Source organism: Carex rostrata, chromosome 7 (assembly GCF_964058835.1).
Source record: "Carex rostrata chromosome 7, lpCarRost1.2, whole genome shotgun sequence".
Classification (NCBI taxonomy): domain Eukaryota; kingdom Viridiplantae; phylum Streptophyta; class Magnoliopsida; order Poales; family Cyperaceae; genus Carex; species Carex rostrata.
Genome location: NC_135924.1, coordinates 12,544,579 through 12,572,446, shown reverse-complemented (window position 1 = coordinate 12,572,446; position 27,868 = coordinate 12,544,579). Strand labels below are relative to the sequence as shown.

General features: G+C 35.6%; 3 protein-coding genes, 2 long non-coding RNA genes and 1 other non-coding gene across 9 annotated transcripts; 5 read left to right on the top strand and 1 right to left on the bottom strand.

The window, feature by feature from the left end:
* On the top strand, positions 1 to 26,923 carry LOC144557305 (uncharacterized). The gene is made up of 3 exons (XR_013512599.1): positions 1 to 551; positions 25,367 to 25,986; positions 26,837 to 26,923. It is a non-coding gene; the product is annotated as an uncharacterized LOC144557305 (long non-coding RNA).
* Positions 22 to 124, top strand: LOC144557660 (U6 spliceosomal RNA). The gene has a single exon (XR_013512742.1). It is a non-coding gene; the product is annotated as a U6 spliceosomal RNA (small nuclear RNA).
* LOC144557307 (uncharacterized) lies at positions 1,627 to 4,644 on the top strand. 2 transcript variants are annotated; one of them, XR_013512601.1, is made up of 4 exons: positions 1,627 to 2,435; positions 3,528 to 3,619; positions 3,705 to 3,795; positions 4,333 to 4,644. It is a non-coding gene; the product is annotated as an uncharacterized LOC144557307 (long non-coding RNA). The 2 variants fall into 2 exon arrangements; XR_013512600.1 differs by having other exon boundaries at positions 3,705 to 4,644.
* Positions 4,957 to 9,660, bottom strand: MED8 (mediator subunit 8). 3 transcript variants are annotated; one of them, XM_078305865.1, is made up of 14 exons: positions 9,523 to 9,660; positions 8,936 to 8,994; positions 8,267 to 8,619; positions 8,056 to 8,180; positions 7,833 to 7,957; positions 7,580 to 7,763; positions 7,370 to 7,483; positions 6,841 to 6,872; positions 6,408 to 6,707; positions 6,014 to 6,070; positions 5,692 to 5,880; positions 5,558 to 5,596; positions 5,410 to 5,458; positions 4,957 to 5,307 (listed from the first exon to the last, which is right to left on the bottom strand). In XM_078305865.1, the coding sequence occupies exons 3-14, from the start codon at positions 8,449 to 8,451 to the stop codon at positions 5,135 to 5,137; spliced, it is 1,572 nt and encodes a 523-aa protein (XP_078161991.1). In that variant the 5' UTR covers positions 8,452 to 8,619; positions 8,936 to 8,994; positions 9,523 to 9,660; the 3' UTR covers positions 4,957 to 5,134. The 3 variants fall into 3 exon arrangements, with proteins under 3 accessions (XP_078161991.1, XP_078161992.1, XP_078161993.1); XM_078305866.1 differs by having other exon boundaries at positions 8,267 to 8,522; XM_078305867.1 differs by having other exon boundaries at positions 6,408 to 6,704; positions 9,523 to 9,653.
* On the top strand, positions 10,858 to 13,736 carry LOC144556603 (uncharacterized). The gene is made up of 3 exons (XM_078304982.1): positions 10,858 to 12,553; positions 12,661 to 13,477; positions 13,549 to 13,736. The coding sequence occupies exons 1-3, from the start codon at positions 10,952 to 10,954 to the stop codon at positions 13,734 to 13,736; spliced, it is 2,607 nt and encodes an 868-aa protein (XP_078161108.1). The 5' UTR covers positions 10,858 to 10,951.
* On the top strand, positions 19,217 to 24,789 carry LOC144557304 (protein-tyrosine sulfotransferase-like). Its single transcript, XM_078305868.1, has 11 exons — positions 19,217 to 19,554; positions 20,446 to 20,525; positions 21,077 to 21,146; positions 21,257 to 21,428; positions 21,522 to 22,029; positions 22,127 to 22,382; positions 22,996 to 23,051; positions 23,167 to 23,226; positions 23,993 to 24,112; positions 24,191 to 24,343; positions 24,518 to 24,789. Exons 3-11 carry the CDS (start codon positions 21,092 to 21,094, stop codon positions 24,632 to 24,634), a joined length of 1,497 nt encoding a protein of 498 aa, XP_078161994.1. The 5' UTR covers positions 19,217 to 19,554; positions 20,446 to 20,525; positions 21,077 to 21,091; the 3' UTR covers positions 24,635 to 24,789.
* Positions 26,924 to 27,868: the final 945 nt, after the last annotated feature.

Sequence of the window (27,868 nt, the reverse complement as noted above, 5' to 3'; positions counted from 1 at the left end):
GACACTCTGGTGCATTCTATTGTCTCTTCGGAGACATCCGATAAAATTGGAACGATACAGAGAAGATTAGCATGGCCCCTGCGCAAGGATGACACGCACAAATCGAGAAATGGTCCAAATTTTTTTCTCATTTCTTGCTTTGCTATGCTACTGCTTTCCCTTTTTGCATATCTTTTCATATTTGTTTAGCTCGGCTCAGCTCGTAGTTAGTTTCAATCTGTACAAGTTTTATCCGCTTTTAACTTTCTGGCTATTCAATTTGAATTTGTTCGTCTCTTCTTCCTTGTTGATATCTTCTCGAACTGCACAGTTTGATCCCTGGTCTTTTCTTTAGATTTTGCTTTTCAAATTTTTCATCTTTTCGCTTGCCTGACGTTCGATTAATTAGACAGATTTTCCGATTGTACTGAATTGCTTTTCTTTTTTTCTTTCTTTTTTTCTCTCTTTTCAAATTTTCCTTCTTTTTTAATTCGATTTTGTACTTTAAGCTTTGTGCGTGTCATCAATTCTCCAACAGTTTCATTTACGCAAGCACTGACTCCTCAATTGCAGTATGTGTCATTACTTCTCCGTTCTTTCTTAACAATTTATGAAATTTATGGTGTAGCAATTTGGTGCTATACCTGCTATACCTTGTGCTGTTGGCTCCTTTTGCATAGTGATTGTTCCAAATCATCTCCTTGCATTTTTGTTAATTCATTGAAATGTGGTAGTACACACTGAAAATGTGCAAATCAGTCTCTCCCATTTATTTTGTTCAACTTGATAAAAAATGTGATGGAATTACAAAATGACCACACTTTAGTATGGAAAACAGTATCCTTTTTTGCCAGTCAGTTGTTAGTTACTACTTTCAATTAGGATAATTTCTTGTGTAAATTCTGTTGATTCTATATTAAACTCATAAATTGATAACATAGCGTTCTTAATAATCTTGACATGTATTTCTCCTAACTCTCATATTTTCACTTTTTTTTTTTTTTTTCCTTTTCTTTTCTGAAAGTGCTAAAATTACCCTTTCTCGCTTATCTGGTTTGGATCTATTAGCGAGCCAAGTCTTGTTGTACGCAATAGTTGGGACATACATAACAGGTGCATGGATACAATATCTTGATGATATCAAGGCCGTAAGGTATGATGATTGGTACCTTAATTGTAAATTAGTGGTTGGTAATAGAGTTGCCACTAACCAGGAATACTTTTGTTTAGAATTGGAAATAAAAGAAGTCAGCGTGCATATTTATCCTTCTAAATAGGCTTATTTGCAATTCACATGGGAAGCATTGGCTTGGTAATGCATGTTAATATAAATTAGTTTCTACTGTTGCTCTTCGATGTGATTATTTGTTTATTATTTTTCTTTCTGATTTGGTTTTTCAGGCTAACTGTTGTAGGAAATTTATTATAACCTGGTCCCTATGCAGTAATCAGCCTGTATGGGTCGGCATAATTTTATTATTTCTTTTATACATGTTGATCTGGTCTGAACTGCTTAAGTAAAATATGTTAATTTGTATAAATATTTATAATCTTTAATTTATCAAGATGGAGCAGCTGAATTGGTCAACTCAGTACAAGAGTTAAGATATAGGGTTGGAAGCATCAAATTCCATGTCAAGGTAAACATATAATTTCATTTTCTTTTAAGCAAATATGTTGAAATCAGACCTATTTTCTACAAAAATACTAGATCGAGCAAATAAGACTTGATGAAGCTTTAGAGAGGATGGGCTGTTTGCATCTGTAACTTATTCTTTTTTTTTGGGAAAAAAAGTGTTGCATCTCTGTTAGATTCTAACCCTTTGCTACTGAGGGCTCTTCGATCAACTACGCTGTCACTATCTCAATTCATAACAACATCACAAAATTGAAGGTAATTAGACTGTACTACAATTCAGTTGCATTATATAATGCATGGTAGCACGAAATGAATCTGTACCCTTTATTTGATTTAGGAATACATGTTTTTTCTTCATTATTGACCGGACTGAAACTGCCCTTGGTTGTATATGCATATATTATGTATACATGTATCTAAACCCAGAACTGCAATGCATGGTGTGGTGGATTAGTCCCTTTTTTATTGGTTTGCTTTCTGGTGTGGAGCTTGTTGAAGATCATGGTGAAAAGGTGGGCATTCTCTGATGTAGTGTTGTATGACAACCTCTACTGCTTAGGATGTATTATCTCAGCATCACTTCTCTTCTGTTACTATTTTTTTTTCTGGATGAGTCGGTGATGAAAAGTTAAATTAGTTTGTTATTTAAGTTCCACAGTTGATCTTGTGAGGATTGTAAATAGTATTTGAATAATAGACTGAAGTTGACTGTTGTCTAGAGAGTTGCACAAATTTTACCTCTTTAATTATTTTTTCCCATTTCCAGTTGGTTGTTGCTTGCGTTGTGGAAAAAGATGCATCACTGTTAGCTTCCTAGGTAAGTTAAATCAACCTGTACTGATTTTTATTTTTTATATTTTGATAACCAAATCTGTTAGAATTGGTGCTTGCTGCAAGATGTATGGAACATTTATTAACATTGTAGTATTATATGATCTGATGACCTCTTAAAAGTTCTATTTATGAATTCCTGAATTGAATTGATAAACTTCGAGTAAAAAATGGAACATGTGTTCATTAAATGATATGTCCGTCCTAGATAACATTGTTGCATAATTTCAGTGTTGTTTAATATTGGATGCTTTCTGTTAGGCAACTAAGATTGTTTACAAAGAATTCTCTTATGAAAAATAAATCAATCCTAATTTGGTACTGTTGTTTTATTTAATTTTAGTCCAACTATCAGAGAAGTTCCTAAATATAAAATAGTACCAATTACTAGCATTCTCACTGTAAAAAGCTTCCAACTGGTATGTTTTTTCCTCACTTGCCAAATGACTTCCAAAATGGAGAATTGCAGAACAGCCCCTGCTTAATGGAGACGTGAAAGTAAAATCCCACCATAGTTGATATTTAACAGTGCAAATACTGATGTGAATATGTGATCGTGTAAAAATATCCTTGGAGATATTTAACAGTGCAAATACAGTTGTATTTTGTTTCTTCTGTAGCTTCATATTTGTTGATGCTTATTTTGTTCTCTAGAAAAGTGTTCTTTCTTCCTGGGTTTTTCTTTTCTTTTCGCGTTGGTATTTCATTAAAATGCAAGTAAAAATCAATTTTTCCCCACTCAAGTACAAATATTTAGGAATTACATTAAACGTGTAATTAAGTAATTAGCAATGCATGAATATACTAAAGCTCCCAAATCAAAATTAGTAACAGTAAAATTAGTTTAACAACAATACCAGGTACTGTTATCGTCACAGTATCAGTATGACTCTTAAATTTAGGGGGCTCTTAAGGTCAGTTTAACTCATATTATAGCATCCATATATTCAAAGTGGAAGGAGTTGTATGAATTAGATTAGCACATAGACAATTCAGATTAAGTTAAAATATATCCAAATCGGAACAGAGTTATTTCTATATAAATCTATACTAGTCTGTAACAGACTAATTCATGCAGGGAAGTAAGACTAGAAGGGCTTGAGGCAATGGATTACTATGATCATCTCAACAATAATGCACATGCCACTGAATATATATGGCGATGCGTAGGTTAAGCCCTTAATTTTTCTCATTAATTATTCATTCCCAAATGCATGCATGCATGATATATATAAATGTTAAGTTACTGTTGAAGGTTGACAAGGCATATTTGGAGACCCCTGGCAAGATAGCAATAACAAAGAGAAGAACCTATGTCGTCTTCAAAGAGGGCCTACCTGATTGCGGTATTTCATTTCCCTTTTTCATGTCATAGCCTAATAGGTTGGGGCATTCAATTCAATTCAATGAACTATATATATATATATATATATATAGAGGTTAGTTAAGATCAAAGTGGTAGTTCCTGAGCTTTGGTGCTACCAATTTGTTTTTCAATTTTTAAAGTTCAAAACGACGATCCGAACCGTTCAAGTTGTTCTCCATATTAAATTGTGCTTGGAGACCAAATTTTACATTTTTTTTAATTTGTTTACTATTTATTAAGCCACTTTGAAAACAGCTGATTCAACGGTGGCTTCTAATTTTACTGTTTTGTTAAGCCACCGTTGGATCAGTGATTTTTAAAGTGGCTTCATAAATAGTAAAAAAATTCAGAAAAATGTAAAATTTGGTCTCCACGCACAATTTAATATGGAGAACAACTTGAACGGTTCGGATCGATGTTTTGAACTTTGAAAATTGAAAAACGAATTGGTAGCACCAAAGCTCAGGAACTACCCCTTTGATTATATATATATATATGCGCGCACACATTTGTGCAGTGTTATGGAATCCATGGGACAAGCAGGCAAAGAAGTTGCCAGATTTTGGAGACGAGGAATTTCGAAACATGTTGTGTTTGCGACCCGCCATAATAGAGAGCACTTAAACTCAAACCGGGTCAGGAATGAACGGGCCGAGTCCACTTCACTGTCGTCAATTCAAGTTATTTTAGTGGCCCACTTGAGCCCAATAGGCCCAGTAAACCCGCCATAGAACTCCATGTCTCAATTTTCTCTTTCTTTTTCTGTTTTTGTACAGCTATAAATAATATCTTTCTTTAATAGCTTTAAATAGCTTTGCTTTCCCTTTAATATGTTCCATTGGATGAATTGCAATACCCATTCATTTGCTTTTTTCGACCTTTCCAAATGTAATTTACAATTGCTGTAGTAAATTTCAGAGAAAAGAAAATTTTATTCAATCCGTCCTTTGCAATTGGTGGAATATATATTTGTTTTTCATATGTTGTATATAAAGATTTTCAAATTTGATGCAATGGTAAAAACAAATTCATAAAGCAATGTAAATTTGAATACTTCAATGTATTATTCGCTCTCTCTCTCTCTCTCTCTGTCTCTCTCTTTTTTTCATTTTTTCTTGTTTTTGTTAATGAAATGATCAAATGAACAACATTTTCAAGTTTTTTAATAATCCAAAGTATATAATACAAAATAACAAAAAAGAAGAGGGTATTACACATAATTAGTACTAAATTATAATTAACACTATCAGAGGAGGAAAAGGTAAGATGACAAGTTTAAAAAAAGAAAAACAAGGCAAATGGGACAGTGTTGTTAGTTGTTACTGCTGATTCTGTGTCCTTTGCTGTGATAAATTAGGGTTCTGCTGCATGCCCATCATTCCTTGTTGCATGTTTTGGGGATTTGTGTTCATGTTTGAAAACATGCCTTGTTGTTGTGGTATACCCACCATTGTACCTCCTGCATTTCCATTTCCTGGCCCCATCCCAAACACTGCGATTATCAATTCAACCACCAAACATTAAATTCAAACAACTCTTTCACCATCAAATCAGAGAGAATAATCAGAAAGCCATAATGGTATAACAAACATACTTTGATCATTTAAAATTTGCGACGGCAGATTCCTCTGGGTTAACCCAAACTGTTTCACAACAAAAACTATTAGTCACCACAACTTTTCATTTTGGCAACTGACTCCTCCATTCAGTATGTATATTTGGCAAAGAAAAAATCAACTCACCTGCATCCTAGGTTGCATTGTAGCCGACATATTCGTAAGCTGAAAATATAAAGACCATGAAAGAGCAAATCTCAGGTTTAGAACATACAACATCTGAAAATCCGCTCAATAAATAAAGCAAATTTGACATGTACCATCTGAGAAGTTGGGGAAGCTTGTGCGGTGCCATAAAGGGGGTTATTGCCAGTACCACTGAATTGCCCCATACTTCTTAATTGGTTATTCTGTACCATGGTTTGTTGCATATTAAGTGCCGACTGCATATTTCTGTTCTGGTACTGTTGGGCAAGAGTTGGTTGAGTGTACTGCATTTGTCCCTGGACCTAAACATAATATTATACGAATATCTTGAGAATGCTTAACCATGTTTTTATTATCTTTAAATATAATCTCGAAATGAACAAACAATAATAAAGAATATGATCAATGCCGCAAGTAAAAGAACTATGGATTGACCTGGTGCAACTTCTGTTGAGTTTGCCCTTGTAAATCATGCAGCTGAGGCATTGTTCCCTGCAACAAAAGAAAATGTCTACAACCATTAAAGATTTAATAGTATTTATAAGTTCTATCAACTAAAATAAACAGCTATTTTGGGTGATTTAGTGATTACCTAAATAGCTCAATCAAGAATCGAATATTAGAAACACCCCCCCCCCCCTCCCCACCCACCCACTTAAACCAATAGAGAAATAAAATAAAAAAATTGAAAAGGACTATAAACTTTAATACTTCAGCTGCCTCAGACCAACAGAAAACAGACAACAAATCGGTTATCCTTGCGAAATATCAGTTAACAGGCGACGAAGGAAAAAAACACAAAATAATAGAAAGCTGGTGTAGGACCCACCTGACCAAGAACAGGCTGCTGGTTTGCACCAACACGCATCTGCTGATGCTGGTTAACATGCTGCATGATCTTCTGCTGCCTCTGATGCTGTAGCTGCTGCGGCGAAGCAGCCATGTTGGTGCTGTTGTTCATTAAATTCGCACCTGACCTTGGGGAGTTTGTGTTGTTATTATTATTCAAAGTATTATTATTAGCATTATTTGTGTATGGAGGCATTGGTGGAGTCGACACATTTTCAAATGTGGGCCCTGCAGGGGATGGGACTGACCTTCCTCCAACCAATTGTGAGCCAGGAACCTGCTGTTTTTTTTTTGGTTTCAACTCTTTAACTTTTAGTGCATGTAATAAATCTGTGCTCTATAATTCTTATGTTAATGAAGAAGCCTAAAAAAATATATAATATAGCAGAATAGTTTATGTTTTAAGCTTAGACCTGCTGCATAGGAGCTCCCTTTGGATAAACACCTGCAGTACAGAAAATGACTACTGGTAAAACTATCATAACAAGGATCTCAAAATTTTGAAGGGTTCACCTGTCAGAGCTCAACATTTCATGCATATCCCCTATAGAAAATTCAATCTAAGCCTCCACTTTCTCAAGTTTCTCAAAAATACCCAAAGATATTTCCCTTCTCTCTCTCTATCATCCATTCGTGTGTAGAAAATTAAACAATGAAGCATAGTTTGCATCTATTTTTAAGAAAAATGGGTTTATTATGAATAAGAAAAGGTGTGTCTTCTACTTTCACTGGATTGGATGGCACACACCCAAGTATCAAATAGGGTTAAAGCCCTCTCAAAATTCAAAATATTTACTTTTAGAGTGCAATTTTGTTATGTATTATGTAATTCTTTTTCCCTACCAAGGCCACAGAAAACCACCAACTCCCCCAAAAGAACCACTATATAAACATAAGAGGAAGAGATTTACAGAACAGAAAAATATCAGGAATAATACATACCAGCAGAATTGTCACCAAAATTATTTTGGGTCCCATCTGCAGAGCCAAGCACCTCCACCAAGTGACTAGGAAGTGATGTCAGCATCTGCCTCTGATCCCCTTGAATCCTTAATCCTGATACATAAACAACGCTTGTAAGAATTCTAATAGAAGAAACACTTCACTTCACACAAAGAATGATGATAAAAAAGAGTGATGAAGTAAAGACACCTTCTCCGTAATTAATGGCAGCTCGGAGGGAATTCTCCTGCTCCTGGATTTTAGCAGCTTGAGCCTTGTCTAGTGTTGGCGCGAGGTGAATCCCCTGCCGTGAACCAAGCCCATGCATCTTGCGACATTCTGCTATTACCTTTTCTGCGGCTTCGCATGCCGCTCCTATCATATCTATTCTCATCTACATAAAAATGTGAAGAATTGAGTTTTGTTCAGGTACCTTCGCAAGGGAAATGGAGGTAAGAAATACCTTGAGCATCTCGATTTGGTTGTGTATGGGATTCTTGGTAATTGTGTTAAGCAATAATTCTCTCTTTGCATTATCCTCTGTTTCCATCTCTGGCAAAAGCTTTGATGACAGCATGACGGGCAGTACTAGAAAGAAAGTAGTATTTCATCTCCTGTCAAGTTAAGTTGGAATGGAAATATACTAGAATAACAATTGAATAAGTGACCCACATAAGCATACTTACTAGTGGCATTTTGAGCATTGACATTTCTTGGATAGACAACAAAAGCCTTGGAGACCTTTTTAATGTCTTCTACTATGTTGAAAAGCTCCATACTAACCATTGAAAACTGCCCCAGCGCCTCTTGCCTACCATTTACCATTACCATTGAATCAGAATTGAATTACACTGGCAAAGAAAGGCACTGAAAGGCAAAGCTTTTAGGGTCAATTACCATTTGGGAGAAGCATTTGTGCGAGAATACATATCGAAATCCTCTAGTATACGAGATATTGCCTTGAACAGCCCCACTGCACGAGCCTTAACCGATTCCAGGTTAAGCTGCTGTTGCACACCCGCGCTCAGCCTCTCCGCAGCCGCAGCACCTGGTGCTGCTGCTGACACCGCCGTCGACTCCATTTCTTTCTAAATCTTCTCCTTTCTTCTTCCCCTCACCCTCTTACTTTGTGGCGCTCTCAATAAGGTAATCCCTGCGGCACTTATTTTTTCCAAGATTTAGAAACTCTGTACAAACACTTCCTGAGCAGTGGCGAGGCTAGGAATTCAATTAAGGGTAGGCAAGCATAACTATATAAAAAGTTGTAAAAAAAAAAATTTAACATAAATGAACATCAAAGGTTTCAACTAAGTCAAAAATTTATAACAAATATTCTTTTACATATCAAAAAACAAGAAATATATTAATGCTACAAAATTAAGTCAAGGGCTTGATGACACCAGTCAGGGGTTCCACAAAACAAGGGGCCAACATAATCAATTCAAACTTTTTAAGTTTAAACAATTGGCCATTGCTGAAGTATACCATGAAGAATCAATACTGTACCTAATAGGCAACTACAAAAGTTTCTTTTGTTCCAGATAGCATAAAGAAATTGAATTGTACCTATGGATTGATTCTGGCTCTTCCAAGGGTATACCTAGATTGACTTGCACTGATGCTATCTGTGAATTAAATTTACACAAAAATTCATTTTCAAACCAAGAATAAGCAAATCAAAGTACACAATTTAAAACTCCTACGTACTCTAGTGAAGAAAACTGAAAACCAGATCTTCGGCACCCTTTTCCCCTAAACCCCCCCTAGTACTTGTGATCTTGATGTATATCTTGATTAGCTTCTGATTAATTATATGTTTATTGGATGCAACTTGTGCCTTTTCTGTTAGAAATAACCGATATATAATATATGATGCTATACATACAACCAAAGTAATTAATTAATTGATACTTTGCAGTGAAACAAATACTGCCCAGACAAGGACTTACCAGTGGGTTCCTGCTTTCAAATCAAACAATTACACAATGGATTGAACTCAAATTTTCAAGCAAATTAATTGACCAAGCTCTTGATTTTAAAGGTCAGAATTTCTTTCTGAGCAATATTGCCTATAAAAGGACAACCTTTGCAACCAATTGGATTATAAAATTGACCAATCACATCAAGAAGCAAAGAAGAGAAAGGGGATTTACCGAATAGCAGTACTGAGGCGCAGGAGAGAGCAGTACTGAGGCGCAGGAGAGAGCAGTACTGAGGAGAGAGCGACTGAGGGGCAGGAGACGCGCACCGTGCGGCTGAGCGTATTCTTTCCTTCTTCTTTTCCTTCGCGCAGGAGAGGCGAACAGAATTTCTTTCTTCTTCTTTTCCTTCGCGTAGGTTTGAGTTTTGGGCTGGGGTAGGCAAGCCCATAATAAAAGCCCGGTCCAGAATAATGATAATAATTAATACAGTTGTTTTTGGAATTTGTTAGCTTCGTCATTTCTAGAAATTGTAGGCTACTGAAAAGCGGGTCTCACAATAAAAATTTTATTTCAATTTTAATTGCTCTTGGATGAATTTATTATTTTTAATTGTTCTTGACATCTATTAGTTTCTTGAGGTATTAAATTGGATATATAAAAAAGATACTTCAAATATTTCCAACAAATAATAGTTAAAGATTAGAGTTAGTTTTAAATACGGCCATTTTTATTAATATTCTTAAAAAAATAGAAAATTTTAAAAATGCCCCTCTCTCTAATTTTTTTTCATACATGCCCTGACCGCCTGGGCCTGGGGCGGCCCAAAACAGCTAGTGAGGCGCCCCAGGGCCCGGCGGCCCATACCTTAAGTGAGGCGCCACCCCCTGGGGCGCCCCACTAGTCCTGTGATTTAAACGCATTTTCTGCCTCTGTCACTTCCCGATCTCAGACCTTCTCTGGAGGCGATAACTGGGGAAAATAGGTATGTTTTCTTAATTATAATAATTAGTAATTATAATTATAATAATTAGTAATTATAATTATAATAATTAGTAATTACTGTTCCAAATTTACTGTTGCACTTACTGTAGCGTACTGTACATTACTGTTGACATTTACTGTAGCGTACTGTACATTTACTGTTGACCTGTACTGTATCGTACTGTACATTATTGTTGGTATTTACTGCAGCGTACTGTACAATTACTGTAGCAATTGCTGTACACCTACTGTAGAAAAATTGTAATTTTTTTTAATTTTGTTTATTTATTTTTCAATTAGTCATTTATTAATGTACCCATTATTATGTCATGTAATACTTGTAAATTTTTTTTTTAAAATGTAGTTTGTTAAAGAAGAGATGTTAGTTGCACTGTATGTCGGCGGCAAGCTAGAAAGGGATGAAGATGGCGTGCATTACACGAAAGAAGTCGCATTTGGCTTCGAGATTAATGAAAATACCACATTTGAGGAACTGAAGCAGCTAATATACGAAAAGACATCTGTAAACCCCAACAGGTATGAAATAGAGTTGGCTACACGGATTGACAACTCACGTGGGGGGGGGGGGGGTAGACCTTACTTTGTTAAGTTTCCAATAACAGATGCCAATTTGTGGAGAGTTGTGTATACTCAATTTGTAGCTTGTGGGGTCCCGGTAATGGACATATATTCGAAGAGGGTTCCCCGCACGAGGGCTGGACCTTCAAGTTCGGCTGGGGCTGGACCTTCAGGTTATGACAACCAGGGGTACCATCAGCACTCCCCTTATGACCACCAGGAGTACCACCAGCAATCCCCTTATGACAACCAGGGGTACCACCAGGAGTATCACAGCCCCGGTAATGACAACCAGGGGTACCACAACTCCCCAGAAAATACTGAAGAGTTACCACTACCACCCAGACAGACACCCATAATCCCTAGATTTCCAACTATGCCAGAGTCAGGACCGGTACCCGTTAATCGAAATGATGTTGATGTTGATGTTGATGCTATTGATGCCGTACCAGAAAGAGAAATGGAAACGGGGGATGAATACCAAGGGGTTTGGGAAGATGATGACTTATCAGATGGTGATGCAAATGTAGCAGGGTTGTCCAGGGCAGAAAAATTCCCGATTAGAGGTCGGGGGAATAAGCATCCGGTTGCCACATTCAACGACACCACAGCTTTCGAAGAGGCAGACATTAGTTTCTTTGGTCCTCGTGTTGTATACAACAAAGAACTTGCCGCAGGGCAAGTTTATACCAGCGTAGACGAGCTTGTAAAGAAAATATATGAGACTCATGTTCACGGCAACTGGGAATGTATAATACACAAAAGGGACCGAACAAGGTTAGTTGTGCTTTGTTCAACTCACCCGCACTGCGAGTTCCGCCTTTTTGCAACCCCTGCGGGTTCAGGGGAAGCATGGATGATTAAGAAGTGCGAACCACCTCATACATGCAAGTCTGCGTCCACAAGGACAGACCATTCAAATCTGACAGCATCACTAATTGCCGATGCAATTGAGGAGGACATTAAGTTGGATCCATCGATGAGCATCAAGGCGGTGGCTATGACCGTCAGACACAAATACAAATATGTAATCCCAAAATACAACAGGCTGTGGAGAGGTCGTGAACTTGCGATTTGCAGGATATTTGGTAGTTGGAAGGACTCATATGGCTATCTGGCACCATTGCTCCAGGCCATGGCAAGTACAAATGTCGGCACCGTATATGAGCGATGGCATGGCCCTTTTTTTGATAAAGACGGTGTACTAATAGAGGGAGCTAAACAATTCAAGGGCATAGCATGGGCTTTTGGTCCTTGTATCCAGGCTGTGCCATACATCAGACCTGTTATCAGCATTGATGCATGCTTCATGTCTGGCCGTTACGAGGGGAGACTACTCATAGCATGCGCATATGATGCTGAGAACCAGCTGTTGCCTTTGGCGTTTGCAATTGTTCGTAAAGAGGACGGCGAGAACTGGGGATTCTTTATGCAGTTTTTAAGAAGACGGGTGATTGGGGAAGGGAAGTTTTTCTGTGTGATATCAGACCAGCACAAAGGAATAAAATATGTTTTTGATCGTGAAGATTACGGTTGGTCAACACGTACTGGCCAGTGTGTGCACAGGTTGTGTATGCAACACGTTGCGGAGAACCTTTCCAAGGCAACCGGAGGCGACACGTGGGTTACTGATACATTTAGATGGAATTGCAGAAAGAAAAAGCCGAGAAGGGTGGTAGAGATGACTAGCAGTTTTGCAAGGGTACATGCATTTCAATTGTTTACATATATTATTGTACTTTAAGAAAACAATTTTTTTTTACTACAATTGTTTACTTACATTATTCTATTTCCTTATTTTCTATGTAGTACATGCCAAAGGCAAATCTCTACTTAATGAAGGTGGGGAAAAATAATCCCCGAGATGTCAACGAAGATCCAGCATACGAGAAAATATATCAATCCCGGGATGGAGGTTGGCGTTGGGGAATTATGACCACCAACGGATCCGAGTCGCTGAATGCAGTATTCAAGCAGAGCCGGATGTTGCCTGTGGCTACAGTTGTAGAGGACACATTCTACAAGTTAAATGCCTGGTTTCAGGAACGGCGTGCTAAGGCCGCAGAATTAATAAGGATGAACCAGTCATTTTCAACAAGGGTGGAGGAGAAACTAAGACGACACAGAGACAAAGGTGCAACCATGACCGTGATCCCGATGGGTAACGATGGAACAGAATTCGAAGTGCAAAATCCAAATGAGTACGTTCCTACCACCCGTAAACCAGACGGCACTATGGCGTTTGTCAAGAGGGCTTGCAAGTACGTGGTTAAATTCGGAGATGCCAGGGCGGTAACCTGTACATGCCAAGGACCCCAGCTAAGTCACATACCCTGCAGTCACGTGATGGCGGTATGCCGAGTGAGGAACTACTGTGAGGATCACTATGTTGCTGACATGTACCGTACCGATTACCTTGCTTCCACTTGGGGTGGATCTTTCCATTCTTATCCTGATCAGCATGAGTGGCCTACATATGTCGGAGATAGAATATTACCTTCAGAAGGATGGATAAGAAAGGGAAGGAGGAGACACAAGCGTATTGTAATGACCATGGACGAGATGGGTGGTAGGCGACCGTCGGGAAATCGGGCTCGCCGTTCTGTTTCCGACAGGCGCAGGGCAGGTACGTAGAATTGTACAAAATTTATTTATGCTTTAATTATATTACTAACTGAATTGCATTGTTACATTTAGATGCAATAAACGAACACAACGAAAGAGAAAATGCCAGAGTTGTCGCTGAAGCAACCGGTAGAACACAACCCCCTCCTCCTGTAAGCCAATCATCTAGTAGCCAAGCCTCTACAAGTAATGCCGCACCTGCCACTGGTACCAGAAGAACTAGTCGTTTGTTAGGTTTATTCAGACGTGGTGGCAGATAAACTTGCTATTTTGCTTATGCGAATTGATTTATTTGGTATATGTGTATGTGTATGTGTATGTGTGTATGTATATGTATATGTATGTGTATGTGTATGTGTATGTGTATGTGTATGTGTATGTGTATGTGTATGTGTATGTGTATGTGTATGTGTGAGTTTTTTTGTATGTGTATGTGTATATATGTATGTGTATATGTGTATGTGTATGTGTATGTGCATGTGTGTATGTGTATGTGTGTATATTATACATATAGTTCACCAAAGAAATAAAAATAAAAATTAAAGTTATAAAAATTTACGACATCACTTCGTAAATATATCAAATATTATATTTTTTGGCATACACATACACATATACATAATATTTTATTTTTTGACATACACATATACATAAACCCAACACTTTTTTCAACAAAATTATTCAAATCAAAATACTAAGATTTCTCAAAAAAAAAAAAAAAAAAACCAAATTACTAATGGGGCGCCCCAGGGGGTGGCGCCTCACTTGGGGTATGGGCCGCCGGGCCCTAGGGCGCCTCACTTGGTGTTTTGGGCCGCCCCTGGTCCAGGCGGTCAGGGCATATTTAAAAAAAAATGAGGAACAGGGTTATTTTTAAAATTTTCTTTTTTTTCAGGGATATTAATAAAAATGGCCGTTTTAAATATTTCCAACAAGCAATAGTTAAATATTAGAGCTGGTTGAAAAAAAAAAACACGTTACATTACTTTATTCATAAAATTTGAAAAAAAAAATTACATTACTTTATTCATAAAATTTGAAATGTTTATAGATGTCTATGATCATTCAAATTATACATTCTAGAATGTTTACATTATAAAATTAGGTTTAAAAACTTTCAAATTTCAAAAGCTGACAAAAAATAAATCTGATTCCTTAATAAAACTAGCAAAATTGAATTCAGGTCCAACTGAAGAAAGAAAAGACAACACAATATCTAATTGTGCAGAATTATTAATATGAATAATCAACGAAATAATAACAAACTATAGCATTAGATGAAAGCTGCACTTACAAAAAATGAAAGGTACTTTTATGAAATATTCAGGTCATATTGGATGATTATATTGCATAGTGTTGCTCAGTTAAAAATTAAAACATAAATACTAATTATAATTGTGCCATGTTTTTTAATATTTTTGTACGATAAAACTTTATATTACCGTAAAATAAATTAATTTTGTGAGAATATTATCTTAAACAGAGAAACAAAATATCATCTTTGAGAACATGTCATGAATGAAATTTACATGTCTATTTCTTTGGACTGATATTTAGACTATCTTTTAATGTTTTAATGGATAGACAATTTTATCCCTAAATTAGTTTCTCTATGTAGATGTTATTTATTTATGTATTTATTAACAAGCTTTAAAGAATCAATTTTATTGTTTATCACAATACCTAATAATTTTAGTATATTTTTCTCACTCGAAAAAAATAATGTATTTTTTTAATGAGTAATGATTTCATCCCCGCGTTCCAGTCCCCTATCTGTCCCCCTGCGTCATTAACTACATATGGTAGTTAATTAATGATAATTATTAGTTAAAACTAACTGTTAACTGCTTGACTCCTCTCACTCCCGATCAACAAAAAAATAAAATCTTCACGGCTTCTGCCTCTTCACGACCTCCACCTCTTCTCTTTATAATTTTCGGTTACAATCCTTATAATATTAAATTTTGATAAATTTGTATTGTAACTGGATATAATTTTCGGTTACAATCCTTATAATATTAAATTTTGATAAATTTGTATTGTAACCGGATATAATTTTCAGTTACAATCCTTATAATATTATGAATACTTTATTAGTTAGATATGAATACTTCATTTGTTAGATATGCATACTTCATGTTAGATATGAATACTTCTTGGAAGAGGTGGGGCGAGAGAGATGAATCTGACAATGAATTTTGAATGGTATAAATTATTTCGAACATGTATGAATACTTCGTAATCGTCAGTATGAATACTTCTTGGAAGAGGTGGGGTGAGAGAGATGAATCTGACTTTGAATTTTGAATTGTATAAATTATTTCAAACTTGTATAAATACTTCACAATTGTCAGTATGAATACTTCATTTGTTTAGATATGAATACTTCTTTATTTAGATATGAATAATATATAGATTCGCTGTAGTGGTCCCTAATCTTGGCAAATGTCGCTTTCAGACGATTGCGGTCCCCAATCCAGACTGTCACAATACGTCAGCGGTCCCCCTGGTCGTGACTGGTCCCCTCCAGCTTGTGTTTACATATGACGAATGATTCTGATAATAAGTATGAATACTATAAATTCGTAGGTATGAATACTATACGTTTTGACTATTAATAAAATAGCATTAATCTTGCTCTTTGGTGGTAGTTAGCACGTTTTAACTTTTTTTTTTTGTCTTTTAGTGCGGGGGACAGATAGAGAATTGAAGTAGGGGGACTGTTAGTCGATCCCTTTTTTAATATCTTGGTTTTGTACAAAGCTAAAACATATTCAAACTTTTTTTTTCTATGTAAATGCTACTTACAAAAAATAAAACACCATCGAGTTCGATCTCCTTTTGTCTGTTTTTTTTCCCGCTTAGGTTGCGTACGCAAAAGAGTTGTTAAAAATGAAAAATTGACAATGATGGGTGAAAGATATTGGAATAATGAAAATAAAGATTGCTATAAAATTTTAGCTTGCTATGAATATTAATATTCTCATAAATCAAATTCTACGTGCATCTCAAAAACAAATTCCTCACCTCATACACATTATACTTTAAAAAAAAATCAATAATTAATTTTCATTATCTCATCTGATGAAAGTAAGTTGAGAATATTACTTTTAATTTCTTGTAGATTACAAAAATGTTAATAACACAAAAAAAGTAAAGAAATTGAAAAGATAGCCACAACAAAATAACTAAAAGAATGGAATGAGTTTATAGTACTATGCATATCACGATTTGGTCTGTGATACGGATCAATGTTTCATTTTTAAAGTTATAATAGGTAATCTGAACCGTTCAACATAACTCCATATGAATATATACATGCAGATTAAGTTTCTTATATTTTTTGAATTTTTTTTACTATTTTTAAAGATAGGTAGAAAATCATTGTTTTTGGATGGTTTTTCAGATCAATCAATTTTCTACCTATCTTAAAAATAGTAAAAAGTTTCTAAAAAAATATAAAAATAGGTCTGCAAATACATATTCATATGAGAACTAAAATCTAAAATATTAAGTTCATTTTATTTTGTCAAATTAGATGTTTTTTAATATTTTAAAAGTTGAACTTCAAAAATTCATAATAAATCAAAATAAATTTCCAATAATATGAAATTTATGTCCTTTTTGGGTATTTTGAAGTTCTCTACATGCCAGTGAGGTTTACTTTTCATTTCGATCCTTCAACCAGTCTGCATTGACTGGTTTACCAGAACATGTAAATTTCTTATTTTTTGGTGTTTGTGTTGTACCAATGGCACATATGTTGTGCTTCGCTACTGAGCCCATGCTTGGTCATGTACCAAGGGCTGGTTTTGGGTGTCAACAACATGAACATAGGTTTGGTTAGTTTCATAACAGTGCTCAGATCAGTTCAGACCATTGGTAATTGTACCAAAAACAAAGAAAGGGGGATCAAACTCCAAGAATCCATTCAATTAGCAAGTTCAAATGTCAAGAGGCTGTCATAGCCTAAATTTTTGCAAGAAGGTCCATGATTTGTTTGAAATCATGTTTTTAATGTTCTTTTCACTTGAATTTTTGGACAAATCATCAAGATGTCATAAGGTTAAAGATGCAAATGACATGAGATAGCTCATAGCTGAGCTATTGCTTATTTGCACTCTAACCCTTTATCTCTCACTGTTTTGCAAACAAGTCCTTAAAAGTAATGTTATTTTAGCAATTTTCAGCATTATAACATTACTTTTAGGGTTTAATCCTTGCAAGAACATGTTCATTTGTTGAGGAATTAATAGAGGATACCAGTTGGCTCGACTCTATAGTTCTTGTGTGTTTTAACTTTTTATTTAGTCACTTTGTTCCCTTTAAGCAAATATTTTAGTTAAAATAGTCAGAGAATCAGATATGAGAGGATACCAGCTGGCTTAACTCTCATATCTTCATCAATGAACTATTTTAGTAAGAGATTCAAGGGAGTCAACAAAGAAAGAAAGAAAATTGAAGAGAAGAATGAAAGGAGCATTCAAAGCTCGGTTTGTAACATAGTGCATAAGAACACATATTTTTATATTTTTCTTAAAATATCCAGAGAATAGAAATTCCAAAATAGTGATTTTGAAGAACATGCTTATATTACATTTTTTTTTTTTTTATAAAAGTCAGAAGCTAGAATTGGAAAAGCAAAGAGAAGTAATAAAAGTTTATTATATTTATTTTTATAACATAAAACAAAAGAAAAGGGAAGGAGTCAAATAACATATTTTTTTATATTCTCTTTAGGTAACACTTGTCAGATTTCAATATGTGATTTTTCTTAACTTTACTTGATTAAATATGTACAGATGAAGAAGGTTCCTCAAGTGAAATAGAAGCTCACAGAGAAGACCTTGCTTCTTTATTTATCTATATTTTCATTAAAGGTTTACACCTATCAAAACAACAATATTCTAAACTTATGTTACTCAAATCAAGAAGTAGAGATCAATAAGAGACTCCAAAAGGATCAAGGGATCAATAGGGAATCGAAGGAAAAAGGAAAAAAAAAAGTGAGAAGAGCTCAAATACAAGGAAAAAATAGAACAAAGAAGCAAGAACTCAAACAAAACAGTGATAGTAAAATTAGAATTTTAAGTTCCAAGTAAGAGCACTTTATTCATTCATCATTTCATGCATACATATCATGACCCTTTGAGGCATTACATTGCATAATTTCTTAGCTAATTCCTATCTAGTTCCTATTTGGGTTTGATTGAGTTTAACAGCAATTTAGCTGCTGTTTTTGTCTCAAAGAGAGGGTATTGATTTGGGAGTTTTTACTATATTTGAGATATATGAGATTTAGCAAGGCTTTGCTATGGTATTAGTCTATGATCCAAATTGTGTATCTTCATTGCTTCTGAAATACTGCTTATATAGCCTCAAGGCTAGAACAACATTAGGGTTTTAATCTTGCAGCTTCATCTTGATCGTTCATTACATCGAACAGTTGGCGTGCAAGATGAGTATGAGCTGGATTGATGAGTTAGCAGCTATGGCATAAATTAATGCGCTGTCATCATCTATTTTCTATGGAATCGAAAAAGTTTCTATCTTTCTAGTTCCTTAAAAATATCTATTACTTTGAAAAAAAGTAAAGCTGTTCAGTTGGGTCAGCAACTGCATCAGATGCACAGTGGGCGTCACAGACGATCCTAAGGGTCAGATTTGTTTACTGTACAACTCGATCGCCCTTCACAATAGTTCATTCACAAACGATCCCTTTATAATTCATACCTCCGACTCCGAACCTTCCCTCCTTCTCCCCCTTTCGCCCGCCGCCATTCTCTCGGTGGGGATGGAATGATTTCCCCCCTGATCGGAACCAGCTCTCTCTTTTAAAACGAGAGTTGATTTGAGAGAGAGAGTGCGCTAGTTTTATTCCCAGCGATACCCTTCTGCAGCTAAACCTTCGGCTTCGCCTTTCTCTCGCTAAACCTTTGGCTTCCCCGCCAGAGTGCTCTCCACCTAAGCGAAAGAATAGGAAGAAACAGGAAGAGCTTCTACGAAGCCCTCTGGCTAGGGATACCCTTCTGCCATTTCCGATCCAGGGTCCTTAACTCTTTTCACTCAAATGCTCAGGTTAGGAACACTTCTTAGTAGCAACCATTATTTCCATTATTATTATATTGATTGATTATTTTATTAAGAATTAGATTAATTCAATAATTGTACGTAAATATGCACTTCAAAATTGAAGCATGTTAAGCTACGAGATGACTCTCGGATATAATTGAATTGGAATTTGAGGAAATTAAAAGGAATATGGAAAAATCTGAAAAAACTTAAGATTTGGTGACAAAGGTAACATGACTTGAGCACAAGAGCTTTTGCGAAATTCTGAAAATTATTTCATTAATCACTGATCTGAATCCATTACTCACATATTTGTCCTTATATAGCAATCCTAATGCTCTAATTATATTTAAATCCTATAATCTAGATTAAGCAAATTAACCAGAGCTTGACACATCAAGAGACATGTCAACACTTCATAAACTTGCAAAATTTAAACTCTCTGGTACAATAAATCCTCATGTACTATACGTATATGCCATTAGTGTCTTGCACTTGAAAGTTATGTTTTTCTAATATAATGTTTATCCTTTGTGAGTTATGTAGCTGATATGGTGTATGCTGAATGGTAACCATGAAACATGTCTCAAAGAAAAAAACATGCCACTTTCAATACATGATATCTAGATTCGATATGTTGAGGAAGGTACTGGTCTAACCAGCAGAGTCTTTTTTGGTGGCAGTTACTATTTTTTTAGTCTGTTTGTCCTTCTTGTGCTCTTTTTCATCTTAAAATGGCAGTTACTATTTTTTTAGTATTTTTCATTTTTTTCATGTATTGACATTGTTAAAATTGTCGAATGACATAGTAACATCTAAGTAGCTTTTCAAACTGGTATTATCTATTGCAACCTTTCTCTTTCTTTATATAATGTCGAGTGATCTCTTTCTGTGAAGGAGCAAGTACTTTCGACTCCGGCACGTAGGCAGAATTCCTTCTACCAGTTTTTGATAACAGCCAAGGAGGAAGAAAAGGGGTGAGTCCTACGACCTCTGGTATGTTGATTTTGCTTTTGTTCTTTTGCTTCTATGTTGTGCTATGGTACCTGCAAGGCTGCAACTGGTAAGTGGGTCAGTCACTAGTTGTAAGTTTTTTTATGTGGGTTGTGGCTTGTATAATTCGTTGTGTGATGTCTGTGTATGAATATCCGAACTGATGAGCCTAGGAGATGCTCATGTATGCTGCCTCTGTAACAACAGCTACTCTTCTTGTAATTCTCGTTAGAATGACAAACGTACGGGCCTTTTTGTCAAAAAGAAAAAAAAAAGAATTACATGGCATCTGAAAATTCAGTTTGTACATGTGTATATTTTAAGGGCACAAGTGTCATTTTTACTCAAATGAAATAATTTCTCTTCTATTATGTGTACGTTCCAATCAATAACTTGAAAAGAATTCAATTCTTTTCCATTTTGATTCCGATCAGCAAAGTTCAATTGAAAATCATCTCTATTGAATTCTATTGAATTGAAATCTATTGAACTTAAAAAAATGTTGGTTCCAATCACACAGTTTGTGATTTTGTAGGTCACAAAGGATCCCATGACACCGCCTTTGCAATTAACCTTGCTTTTGCTCTTCCTCTCCCTCTCCTCAGGTTACCTCACTACTTTCCTGTTTCCTTTTTATGGTACAAATTGACCTACTGCTACTGCTACTGCTACTGGTACAAATACATGCAGCTTATTCTGTTATTTTTCAATTCAGTGGTTCAAGTCTCCTCCATCGATGACAGTTATGTGCAGTGTGAAAGAGTGGTCAACAAATGGGCAGAGTTATCAGCTCAAGAAAATGTAAAAATAGAAGACAAGCTAACCCTAAGAGACTTGTTATTTTTCTTGCACATACCTAGAACTGGTGGCAGAACATACTATCAATGGTTTGGTTGCTTATTATCAAATTCATTTCATATTCTTTTTAACTTAATTCTGTAATAACCATACTAACAATACTTCAATTCAATCTCTTCCAGCTTTTTGAAAAAACTATACACTTTTGATCAGGAGTGTGCTCGATCATATGACAAAATACGATTTAACCCCACTAAACCTAATTGCAATGTTGTGGGAACTCACGATGACTATAGCTTGATATTGAAGCTTCGGAAGGATCAAACATCTGTAGTGACAATTTTACGGGACCCAATTGAGCGAATCTTCAGCACATATGAATTTGCAGTTGAAGTGGCGGCGAGGTTTTTAGTTCATCCGAACCTGACGTCAGCACTGGAGACGTCCAATAGGGTACGACGTAAGTCATCTACAATGGTTAGCACATTGGACATTTGGCCTTGGAAGTATTTGGTCCCTTGGATGAGAGAAGACCTTTTTGCCCGTAGAGAAGCAAAAAAGTTGGGGAAACTGAAAAGAAAGGCATTATTCAGTGATGTGTATAACACGGAAGATGTGGCCATGCCGTTGATTGAATTCATCAGTCATCCTGTTGCCCATGAACTCATTCATAATGGAGTCACATTTCAGGTACTTTTAACGGGCATGGAAGTCCATTTTTGTTAGTACTAGATGTTGTTTTGTCAGACACTTACTTAAAAAGTAAGTTGAATAATTGGATGAACAGGTGGCTGGACTAACAAACAATTCTTATTCGGGCGATGCACACGAGGTGCGACACTGTGTGAAAAAGCACCCACCACTTGGACAGCTTGTACTTGGTGTTGCCAAGGAAAGGTTGGATCAGATGCTGTATGTGGGACTCACAGAAGAGCATAAGAAATCAGCTCGTATGTTTGCCACCATCGTCGGTTCACAGATCCTTTCCCGTTTTAACTCAACCACTCCCTCTCATTCTCAACCAGAGTCCACTGACCAAACTAGTAATTTTTTTTTTTTCATTTTGTTTCTGATATTTTCATTACCGCCCCTTTCCCCTCACTACTATCTGCTCCTGAGGTTTGGTTTTAATGATTCTCATGTTTGACGAGTTAAATTGTTACGAATGGATCCTAACCCTTTGAGTGTTCAATTTAAAATTCGCATTGTGTTGGGTTAATGTTGTTTTGAACTGAACCAGAATATCTTGGGCCACTTTATATAGTTCAGTTTGGTTTGTATTGTTAGTTGAAAATCAATGAATTTATTTATTGAATAAACCAGATATTTGAAATACTTTAGTATATGCGAAAAATGCATTACATAGTACGTACCCAAAATTGAATTATTAAAGTATTAGGTGCAAACTATGCATATTATGAATTTAGTCGAACCAAATAAACAAAACTCTTAATTAATGTATTTTGTTCTGTTGGTATGATAGTTTTTCCAAAGTTTGTGCCAACAGAGGTTGAAACTTGAACCAAATCTATTTTGTTCTGTTCGGTTCCTAATATTTCTAAACCAAGGCAACAGAGGTTAAAAACGGATACTTTGGGAGATCTATTATTGACCAAATAAACCTAACCTTGTTTTTATAAATTGGTGTCACTGCAGACTCAGAATCTTCTTTACAAGTTGTACCAGAGAAACCTGTTGAAGAGACTAATCATGTACAGTAAACATAATCTTCATGAAATAAGAAACACTTCTCCATTCTAGCTTATTAAATTAAATCCAACCATTTTAATCTTTTTCTTCTTCTTACAATTTCGTATTTATTGATAGACTACCAGTGTTGAAGATGAAGTATCTACTACTACAAATGCAAATCCTCCCAAAAAGATTGTAAATTATTTTTTTCTCTAATCCTTTTTTTTTTCCTTATTTCTAGCATTATACAAAAATTAAATAATGGCCAATTTCATTCCGTTCATCGATTTTAAACAGAAATTAATTGCTTATTTTGATCATGTTTGAGCATCTATTATGACAATCAATGCAAATCAAATGGTTTCAGTCATAATAACATATATATATATATATGAGTAAGTCTACCATACATTGCAATGCATAGGCATCTTTGTGCATTGGACTATAAATCACTAGATTCAAAGTCCAAATAACCGATCCAAACCGTTCATCTCGTTCTCCATATTAATATGTGCTTGGAGATCAAATTTTACATTTTTGGAATTTTTTTACTATTTATCAAGCCACTTTGAAAATCGCTGATCCAATGGTGCCTTTTGATTTTAGTGTCACCGTTGGATCAGCGATTTTCAAAGTGGCTTAATAAATAGTAAAAAAATTCAAAAAAATGTAAAATTTGGTCTCCAAGTACATATTAATATGGAGAACGAGATGAACGGTTTGGATTGGTTATTTGAACTTTGAATCCGGTGATTTATAGTCCAATGCACAAAGATGCCTATGCATTGCAATGTATGGTAGCCTTACTCTATATATATTATATTTAGACATTAAAATTTCACTAAAATTTATTCATGAAAAATGCTTTATCTGCTTGGGAAAGATGTAATATGTAAGAGAAATGAACAAATATGTGTAATTTTGCCGAAAAGAAAGACTAATTAATGTATTGATATTGCAGTTGACAGAGGAACAGTTGATGGAGGAATATGAAGAGTGTGTAGGAAATTTGCGTAATTCTCAAAGGAAGAGACGATATATGTCCCTGAAGAGGATCTCTCCTGTTAATTTCACCAATGAGGTACCAATAATGAACCAGAATAGATTGGTACCTATTTTAACCTTGAATTTTAAGATTGATTTAACCTTGAAAATGTAGGCACGGGGGTTGGTACCAGAAGTAGTGCTGGAGGAAATGAAAAATCTGAACAGTCTTGATATGCAATTATACATGCATGCACAGTCAATTTTCTTGCAACAGCAAATCCTCGTGGACAATCTCCACAAGCAAAAGCAACATTTGGCTAAACAAGTCAGTAATCTTTAATCACTACTGCTGTGAAACGAGAGTCTTGAATTAAAAAAATATCTTGTACATGAAAAATAATATTTAAACAAGTCACAGCTGATAAACACCACTTAGAAGTTGAAAAGGTTATAATGGGTGAAACTTATACATACATATTTGGTATCTGTATCTGTGTAGGTATCAGGAGAAATAGAAGCTCCATGGAAATTTGTGCTGCTATTGATGGTGCTTGTGCCGGTTAGTTTATTTTTTGTTGTTGTAATGCATAAAAGGACATCTAAACTAAAGATCTGACTTGTGAGTGTGCCTATCAAATTTGTTTAAAAAGAAGAAGGGAAGGGAAGGGCCAATTTTTGTTGTATAAAAATGTGATTCATGAAGGAAGGAATAGAAGGCTAAGTTGCTGCCTTTTGTACAATGGAAAGTATATTATGTTTTGGTGTTGTACTGTTGTTGTTTGCTCATTGTTTGTATGCTCGTGTTTTAAATCAATTTTTTTTTTAAAGCTTTCCTTAATTGAAGCACGAATAGCAAACTTTGTAAGTTTTATTTAATTTAGGCCTTGAAATAGACGGTTGAGATGGAATTCACATCACATCCTCCCCGGTACCCTAAAAGGGAATCTTTTAGAATTAGTGGATCTGGACCGTTCTTTTAACTTTGCACGAATCTCAAGTCAAAGCCCAAATAATACTGCCCCTTGCGCTATTCCGAATCTCAAAGCGGCTGAGAATAAATCTGAACCCGTATTTAATTGGAGAGGATACTCCCTTGTATTTAATTAGAGAGGAACTGGAACTCTGGAAGTGGAAGGGAGTGTTGTGCGGGTGCGATCCTTTATTAATTAATTACTGGAAGGAGCTGGTCCTTTAGTTACTACTTTCAATTAGGATAATTTCTTGTGTAACCCTGAATTCTGTTGATTCTATATTAAACTCATAAATTGAAAACATACGTTCTTAATAATCTTGAGATGTATTTCTCCTAACTCTCATATCTTCACTTTTTTTTATTTTTTTCTAAAAGTGCTCAAATTACCCTTTCTCGCTTATCTGGTTTGGATCTATTAGCGAGCCAAGTCTTGTTGTAGGCAAGAGTTGGGACATACATAACAGGTGCATGGATACAATATCTTGGTGATATAATGATGTTGAGGCCGTAAGGTATGATGATTGGTACCTTAATTGTTAATTAGTGGTTGGTAATAGAGTTGCCACTAACCAGGAATACTTTTGTTTATAATTGGAAATAAAAGAAGTCAGCATGCATATTTATCCTTCTAAAGGCTTATTTGCAATTCACATAGGAAGCATTGGCTTGGTAATGCATGTTAATATAAATTAGTTTCTACTGTTGCTCTTCGATGCGATTATTTGTTTATTATTTTTCTTTCTGATTTGGTTTTTCAGGCTAACTGTTGTAGGAAATTTATTTTAACCTGTCTCAATGCAGTAATCAGCCTGTATGGGTCGGCATAATTTTATTATTTCTTTTATACATGTTGATCTGGTCTGAACCGCGTAAGTTAAATATGTTAGTTTGTATAAATATTATAATCTTTAATTTATCAAGATGGAGCAGCTGAGTTGGTCAACTCAGTACAAGAGTTAAGATATAGGGTTGGAAGCATCAAATTCTACATCAAGGTAAACATATAATTTTCTTTTCTTTTAAGCAAATATGTTGAAATACTATCTTGTGCAAATATGTTGAAATCAGACCTATTTTCTACAAAAGTACTAGACTGAGCAAATAAGACTTCATGAAGCTTTAGAGAGGATGGGCTGTTTGCATCTGTATTTTTTTTTTTTTGGGAAAAAAGTGTTGCAACAGATTCTAACCCTTTACTACTGAGGGCTCTTCGATCAACTACACTGTCACTATCTCAATTCATAACAACATCACAAAATTGAAGGTAATTAGATTGTACTACAATTCAGTTGCATTATATAATGCATGGTAGCACAGAATGAATCTGTACCCTTTATTTGATTTAGGAATACATGTTTTTTCTTCATTATCTAATGCTTACCCATATTTATATATTATGAAAATGCACCCTCTTTTTGTGCTCCTAACGTGCACCCTCCTCTTATATCTTCATTTTCAAAGTTTAAATAGTCGATTCGAACCTTCCAACGTGTTCTTCATATTAAAATGTACTTGGAGACCAAATTTTATATTTTTTGGAAATTTTTTACTATTTTTTCAGAATTTTTGAAAATAATCACTTTGCTGAATTTTTTATTATTGTTTAGTTTAATAAAAAATTCTGAAAAAATAGTAAAAAATTTCCAAAAAATGTAAAATTTGGTCTCCAAGCACATTTTAATATGAAGAACACGTTGGAAGGTTCGAATCGACTATTTGAACTTTGAAAATGAAGATATGAGGGAGGGTGCACGTTAGGAGCACAAAAGAGAGGGTGCATTTTAACCCTCATATATTATATTGGATTAAAAAAAATATATTTATATATTATATTGTCCATCTCAGGAAACTCTCCTTTGGTTGTGGCAGGGACTCTGACAGAAACAAACGAGAAGAAAGAGAACAACAAGCTAAAGAAAACCTGCCACCCCCTCCCGCCGATTCCCGAGGCAATACCGGCTGCTCTCACTGGCAGGACTGGTGGCATCTACATCCCAGGTTCCCACCCCACCGCATGGCACAAATGATGCGTGATGTCGATACAAGTCAAGTGAGCCCTACCAGCGGTTCAGCTGGGATGCTCTGAGAAAGAGCATCAACGGTCTGGTCAGAAAGGTCAATGTCCCCAAGGGTAATCTTTGAATAATCATGCCTTGTTTTATTTCTTATGGGAATTGTCTGAGCATTTGGGCATATGGATTCTGAATGACCCCGCAATGCAGGATTCATTGGAGTCAATCTTCCCAAAAGATGGTTCCAAGAATACACGGTTTACCATCAATTTCTTCACATCCATTGGTTTTGGAGGCATCACCAAGAGTCTGAGAGAGTTTCTCAGCAGCATGCCCCGTCTCAATGCAGCAGAAGCCTGCATCTGAGTCAGAGGATGAATCCAGGTCAAGTTCGGATGACACCAGCGGGTCTAACGTTCGGGGTCAGAGTCAGAGTCAGAGTCAGAGAATGAGAGCAAGAACACCTCCGATCAAACCTTGTATTATTGTAGCCATTTAAGCCACAGAACTCCTCCGATCAAACAAAAAGGACAAAAATTTGGCAGTTCATTATTGACTGGACTGAAACTTCCTTTGGTTGTATATGCATATATTATGTATACCTGTATCTAAACCCAGAACTGCAATGAATGGTGTGGTGGATTAGTCCCTTTTTTATTGGTTTACTTTCTGGTGTGGAGCTTGTTGAAGATCATGGTGAAAGGGTGGGCGTTCTCTGATGTAGTGTTGTATGACAACCTCTACTGCTTAGGATGTATTATCTCAGCATCACTTATCTTCTGTTACTTATTTTTTTCTGGATGAGTCAGATACAAAAAAGTTAAATTAGTTTGTTATTTTAAGTTCCACAGTTGATCTTGTGGGG